This window comes from Strix uralensis, chromosome 23 (assembly GCF_047716275.1).
Source record: "Strix uralensis isolate ZFMK-TIS-50842 chromosome 23, bStrUra1, whole genome shotgun sequence".
In the NCBI taxonomy this organism is placed as follows: domain Eukaryota; kingdom Metazoa; phylum Chordata; class Aves; order Strigiformes; family Strigidae; genus Strix; species Strix uralensis.
Window position 1 is genome coordinate 5,170,770 of NC_133994.1, and position 7,216 is coordinate 5,177,985.

The 7,216-nt window shown below is 38.5% G+C and overlaps 1 protein-coding gene across 1 annotated transcript; it reads left to right on the forward strand.

Moving 5' to 3' along the window:
* The first annotated feature begins 3,525 nt into the window (after positions 1–3,525).
* Positions 3,526–7,216, forward strand: RBP7 (retinol binding protein 7). Its single transcript, XM_074892797.1, has 4 exons — positions 3,526–3,669; positions 6,114–6,292; positions 6,559–6,660; positions 6,983–7,216. Exons 1-4 carry the CDS (start codon positions 3,597–3,599, stop codon positions 7,031–7,033), a joined length of 405 nt encoding a protein of 134 aa, XP_074748898.1. The 5' UTR covers positions 3,526–3,596; the 3' UTR covers positions 7,034–7,216.

A 7,216-nucleotide genomic window follows, 5' to 3' on the forward strand; every position in this document is an offset into this window, starting at 1 on the left:
GGATCCCCAAAGAGCTGAGGCAGAGGTCTAGGCTTCCCTTGGAGCTTGGGGGGGGAGTCTGGAAGCCAGAAGCCAAATACAGACCATGGGTGGCCCCAGGGCCTGCAAGGCTCGTGTAAAACCCAGCAGGGGAGTCGAGACACTATTGGGAAAACCTGTAACCTGCAGCGGAGCTAGCAAGGGGCATGCAAACTTGGAGCCCCCGTGAAATTCTGCAATTCCCATACACTAGAACATCTGTGTTCCACTAGTTTCAGCCTGTAAAGGTGGCTGTCTACAGAGAATCTGCAAGGAGATTTGTACAATAAAATCAAGTCGCAACTTAGAAGTGCATCTGTAACTGCACTGTGACAGAAAGTAGCATCAAGGATTCTTAGTTTTTTCTTGGTGATTACTGCATCAAATGTGCTGTCTGCCATTTTCCCCCTAGAGCTCAGGCAAGCTTACACTGTGCTTTGATAATGAGGCTGGGTTCATTTATCATCAATAGCACTAAAGGTACCAAAGGATAAATTATGCCCCCTGTGACGCCTTAGCAATCAAACTGCCATAACTGATTGAAGATAACTGTATTATTGATGGCACGTAGGAAACGACAAGAGCTACTTTTCTCTTTTGCTCACTGTTTTTACGACTGACAAGAACAGAGGACAAGAAAGATTTGTTTTTGACACTCAAGCCAACCAGTGTGCTTCTGAATAAACAGAGCAAATGTTTCTAATGGGAAAGCACCCTATTTATGTGGTCACTTTTCAGAGTAAAACTGCACTTTAAGTCTAGGTTTATTCTTCTAAATAACAACGCTGGTGTATGTTGGTACACTTTGTAATTCTAGAGAAACTGCAAATTCAGTAGGATGTTTTATAAAGCTTTGGTTATATTTCACTGGGTTTTAATGTAGTTATGTGTGATGAGGCTCTCAATAAAATAAATTGCATGTAATATGCTCATTTTAGTCATCCTGTAATTAACCAAATCTGATGACTGCATCATTTTTAAGGAGGTAGAATGGTATCAGTACAGTTTTGTCTACACAAACCAGAACATTGTTCAAAAATTACACTGACTGCTGCATATAGATCTTTTGTTTTACTAATTGAATCCAGAAACCTGCCTGTTACAACACTGGAAATAACCACACACTGACAATCTGCTGTTTCAATCAGTTATAAATATCAGCACCACAGTCAGGATGGGGCATATTCAAAAATGTTAGACGGGTACAAGTTTCAAGAGTGGACTAGATCTAAAAGAGAATCTATATACTTGAAAATGTATGGCTTGTGAATAATGCAGTTCACTGAACTTCTTTATAAAAGAGTTATAATGCATTCACAGATGTTCTACAAACAAAAATGAGCCTTTTTTTTTTTTTACATCACTGCATTTGATTCTGCTCTATTAAGAGAACACAGGGCCCTTACACCACACGTGTAGTTCAGACTCAAAGTATTTTATAAATACGGAAACAGCAGCAGGAACCACTTTATCTACTTCTGTAATGAGGCCACATCCTTAGTGGAATGTGTTAGATGCTCAATGCTTCACAACAATTAAGATGGAAATGGAAAAAAAAAATCTTTCTAAAGAAAATGGGGAATTTGCAAGGGAGAAAGAAATGAACCATCATAGGGTGTGGTCAGGGCACTGGGCAGTTCTTACAAAAAGTTCCACAGGCAATTCTTTGGCTGAGCCTTGAAATAGTAACCCTAATACCCTTTATAGGGCTTAGTTTGAGATTAAGTACTGATTTACAGAAAGAAGCACCACATCCCAGACAATCTGCATAATTTTAATTTTCAACTAAAATGTTATACCCAGGCTTTTACATAGGATTTATCCAAGTACTGACTTCTCTTGGAAGAGTCAGTAGTATTGCAACAGTGCTTTACTACCATAACCTCGTAATAGCAAACTATGGGTCAAATGTTACGATTTGAGTCCAGGGGAAACACTGATTTGCATTTCTCTGTGCCATTCCTAATTTAGTATAGGCTAGAGAACAATATCCATCTGCAAACAGGAAACACGTCCTAATTTCCTACTCGCATGATTCTGTGAGTCATATAGGTCAAACTGTCAGCTCCAAAAATGTAGCTAAAGTTCAGGGAAACTTCATTTTCTCTGCAAAATACTATCTTTTTATTCAGCCTACCCAAGTCAGTAAATAGATAATACTATAGGTGAGTTTCCTCATTCAAGATTCAGAATACCAAATTCCCTTTTTTCCCCAGGATTATTAAACTCATATTTCTCACTTGGTAAATCATAACGATAAGGCGTACAGTTTGCAAAAAGTAACCACAGATGGAGGAACTGCAAGAGGTTGGAGAATTATATATCTTCTAAAGGAATTAAAATCTCACTTCCAAATGTACATATCCTTTCCCTTTGAAGTCAAGCATTCTTTATCCACTTTTCAAAACACATTGCTGGGTCATCACTTAAGAGATTTCTTTCACTTCTTTGCTGAAGATAAAGTCCAACACTGCAGCTTACCTGCTGCATCCTGTGCTGCACTCCCTATATGCTCTGTCACAACATATAGCATCTAATAAAGCATCTGGGGAATAACATCTGTATCACCTCCCCTTTACTGCATGTGTCAAGGATAAAAAACAAAGAGGGAGCTATGTCTTCTATATACATGAGAGTACTTTTTGAGTTTGTTACTGGCTACTTTTAGGAGTTGAACGTGGACTGCAAGAATAGGTATTCATCCTCTTTCCCATCTAGGAAAACTGATTAATACAGAGCTGTAGAACTGGAAACAGAACTCAGGCCTCTAGATCTGCTCTCATGCCTAACTGTTACACAAACTTTCTGGCTGGTCAGGCATCTGAGAAAATAAATAATTTTGTATATATATGTTCATTTAACTAGGATATAACTAACAGCATTAAAGAAACCAGAACACAAATAGGTATAAACCATGGCACAGTAGAGCTGTGTTGAGAGTCACATCAGAGAATAACATCTACAAGCAAGATTTGTCTTTCACTTTTTTGTTATAACCACTAGGCAATGATGCTGCCTACTATTCACTCCAGACATAAACCAACCAGACATAATACTTATCTCTATTACTGTGTCATAGGTACTGCTTTACAATTCGCTGATACAATATCATCCAGAGTGTAACAGTCAATCCCTGTCTGTTCAAATATAGCATGTATTTACAGTGGGTAGATCAACTTGTCAACAAATATGTAGATTTCAGATCACAAAGCCACAGATCTAATATGCACACAGGGAACTTTAGTAATGACAAAATCTGTCCATGATTCCCTTTAAAGTATACAAGATGGACACAGTTTAAACCAGTTTTTGGTTTGCATTGTGACTCTTGGGCTATTAACATTTGCTCCACACAAAGATTTCAGAAACTGTGAACTTTTCCCTCCAATGCAGCTGAGGCTGATCTACAAATACCCTCTCACCTATAGGCTCAGCAATAGTACCCTTCCCCTCCGTCAGAAAGGTTCTGGGATGTAATCCCACCCACAGTCTTCCTTATATAAGGTCTGGTTGGGAAACGACTTCATTTTTTGCTGTTTGGTCAGAAGTTGACTGTGTCTTCCTTCCCTAGTCTGGCAATGCCTGTGGATTTCAGTGGAACCTGGAACCTTATCAGCAATGACAACTTTGAAGGTTATATGGTGGCCTTAGGTAGGTGAAAATACCTGATTCTGTCCTTCCTCCCCTACCCTATAAGGTCCTCCTGAATTCTAAATTCTTCTAAATTCTTCTAAAACCTGGATATTGCTGAAGCTTTTTTCCTCTGAAATACCATGGAAGGATTCTTGGTTATTGACAGACAGCATTAACTGTATTTTAACCTGTCACCCAAGTGTCATTGCAACTTTCAGCAATTTCTCAGCCTAATACTTGTTAAAAGTAGAATTTTTGTACAGCTTTCATCAGAGACAGAGAAGATGTCCTGCCCACTCAATTTCTCTTACTTTTGAGCACAAACTTACAGAATCTATGTCTAGGATTAATTAAATGTTAAGTAACAAAAAAAGTGCTTGGGTATTTGCCACTTCCAGGCAGTTGTTTAGGGTAGAGTTGTTTATCTTTAAATAGCTTACAAAATTCTTCTCTTATTACTGTGACTTGTTGATAAGTCTCTCTAACTGTCCCTTTTCTGGAGTGCTTGAAGCTAACCTCTTACCTTGCTCAGATCTTTTAGAGAGAAAGATTAACAGTGCTTTAGGGGAACTAACGAAAGTTCTTGGTACTTTATTAGCTTTCTTGTACAAAACTCATTACAGACTGTGACAGCGGGAAACCTCCTGTGCTGCCTTCTCTTCTCCCTGCCTCCCCCATGCCTTTCTGCCTTTTTGACTTGTGTAAACTGATGACCAGCAGTGTCCCTTGTTGGTTATTGTATACACAAGTAGAATAAAATCAATTATCTGGCTGTATCTATGCTGGGTGACCTACTTAAATTGTCTACTTGGTATCTTTAACATAGGGAAAGAACTATTCTCTGTTTCTAATCCTGCTGTATTATCAATTAGAAAAAAAGAAAGGGGGCTCCCATAATGAGAATTTATTTCTCAGTTTGAATATTAAGTAATATACTTTTAATGCATTAATGTCTTCCAATGGAATAGAGATTCTGTTTGCTCCTTGGTAATAAACATTGTCCAGCTAAATAGAGGGCTTTTAAAAATGAAATATAACTGCCAATCTTGTGAGAAATGCAATTTGTTTTCAGTGTGTAATTGGGGGAACTTACTTAAAAGTAAAGGCAAAGAATCTTGTTGATGATTTACAACCTATCTTCAATTACTCCTGCTTGGTTGCCAGTATACTGAACAAAACAAGGACTGAAATCAATACTGTAGAGCTAGAATGAGAAACTTTTCTGCCAGGGTAAGTAGAGTGAGGAGGCTAATATCCAACCAGCTGAGTAACTAGAGGGTTGTGGATGAGGCCATGGCTATTCCAAGCCTAGCCCTTCCTTCAATTTAATATCTATCTCTAAAGAATAGATTTGTATGTAGTTTGTATTTATACATTCTCATAACCGTGTTAAGGCTTAATGGGCATGGCTGTTGCCAGTACTGAATTCCAAGCCCTCTATGCTAAAATAAACTGGTAACCATGTGAAAACATGACTGACAGATTCTGGCACTTCTGTAATGAAGTCCTGCTTCAAACACAGACTGCATAATGAGCCATATGGTTCAACACACGGTAGCTGAACACACCCTGTCAAGAAGATCACAACCCCAGCCTGTGTGAAGTGAGAAACTTCTAGTGGTCCTATAAAATGATAGTTTTAATCTAGGTGATGAAAACAACTAAATTTATTTAATTCACAGCCCGCCATTTTACCCATCCCCCTTCCTGAAAACCTAACTCTGGGCATGCTATTGAGATGCAGTGTAACTCAGTTGCCTGCCAAATAGATGGCCGGTTCCTCTAAAGAAACATATATTCACTAGAGAAATAGAAAAAACTCTAGAAGCACTGCTTTAAGCTCAGTATTACCAAAACCATCAGAATTTTGTTAAAGCTGACTGACCACTACAGGTAACCAGAAAATCTTTTGACAAGTGTGATGTTTTCTAGTTGCACTTAAAAAGTGTTAACAGCAAGTGGCATGTCCTGAAAACAAGCCCAAGTAACTAATTTTAGGACTGCCCTTCATTTTACCCTATTTAAGGTATAGGGTGCAAAGATTCCTTGTTAATTCATAATGCCTTTCCTCTGACAAAGGATGAGAACAGGCATTAACTATTCCCTCTAGCTAAGTAGGGGGTAAGTAATCTGAGACGAAGCTTAGGGTGTCTGTGTGAGGGAAACCAACTCTACCCAACTCCTAAAAGGACTCTTCTGACTCAAAGTCCTAGAAATCTTGCAAAGGAGTTGTGCAACAATTGAGTAAACTGGTTTCCAAAGAATAAAATGTACAAGAACATGACATGGTCTGTGTAACATACAGCTTTAAAAAAAACCAAACCCAAACCACCAACAAAACCTTGCATAGCAGTAAGGTCAAACTATCTAAGAAATGCTTCTAGCAGTAATAAAGGTTAAGTCCTTGTTGTCAAAACGGCTGGTGATAAACACAACGCTGACCTTTTTGCCTCCTGTCCAAGGTATTGACTTTGCAACACGCAAGATAGCAAAAATGCTGAAGCCTCAGAAAGTGATCAAACAAGACGGTGATTCATTTTATATTCATACTACTAGCACATTCAGAGATTATTCGCTTCAATTCAAAATTGGAGAAGAGTTTGAAGAAGATAATAAAGGCCTGGATAACAGAAAATGCAAGGTAAGACTGAGTATGTAAAATCAAGAGGCTGTGACAAAATTAAGATGCTGTGATGAATCCAGCTACTTGAGCTGGAATTGTTTCAAGAATACTATTTGTAATGCAACACAGAGGTAGGAGCCTGACTTACAGACAACGAGTTTCACTTTCCCTCAGGAATAGTATTTAGGTCCCCTTTTATCCAGGAAAAAGGGACATTTTTTTAAGAGTATATTGCAAAACTGAGACAAAGATATACAGAAACACTTTTTTTTCCTCTTCCACAGAGCGTAGTTACCTGGGAAAATGATAAACTTGTCTGTGTCCAGACCGGTGAGAAGAAGAACAGAGGCTGGACTCACTGGCTTGAAGGAGATGACCTCCACCTGGTATTTACTTCAGATTTCTACTAATTCTGTCTCTATATGACAAAAATAATATCTATACTGTGGTCATGGTGTGCACAAGTTGTCTTCTAGCTCTGCAGTATTTGTAATGGGTGGTACATAGTGAGCATATGCTGCTCTGATTTTTAACTGGAACAACTTCACTGTTTCACTGTCTTGTATAGTTAAATTCAGAATGTTAAGCATAACCTATTAGCATGGCAGCAGAGTTGTGGTGAGTAGTCATGGCAAAGGATCTAGGTTCACTTTTAGAAGCAGTTCTTTTGATTACTATATACATCTATACTTTTGGTTTTTTTGGTAGGAGCTTCGTTGTGAGAATCAAGTATGTAAACAGGTCTTCAAGAGAGCTTGAATATGTGTACTGGTTCCTACAAGGAGAGACAGCTACATACAGGAGACAATGCATCCACCTGCCCAGTGATGGCTGCATGGACAAGAACTGAGTCCCTGTACCTATTAACCTAAATGGTCTGATGTTGCCAGTGTTAAAGATCTGATTTTTCCTAATAAATGCTCAAAACCAAACCAATCTTAA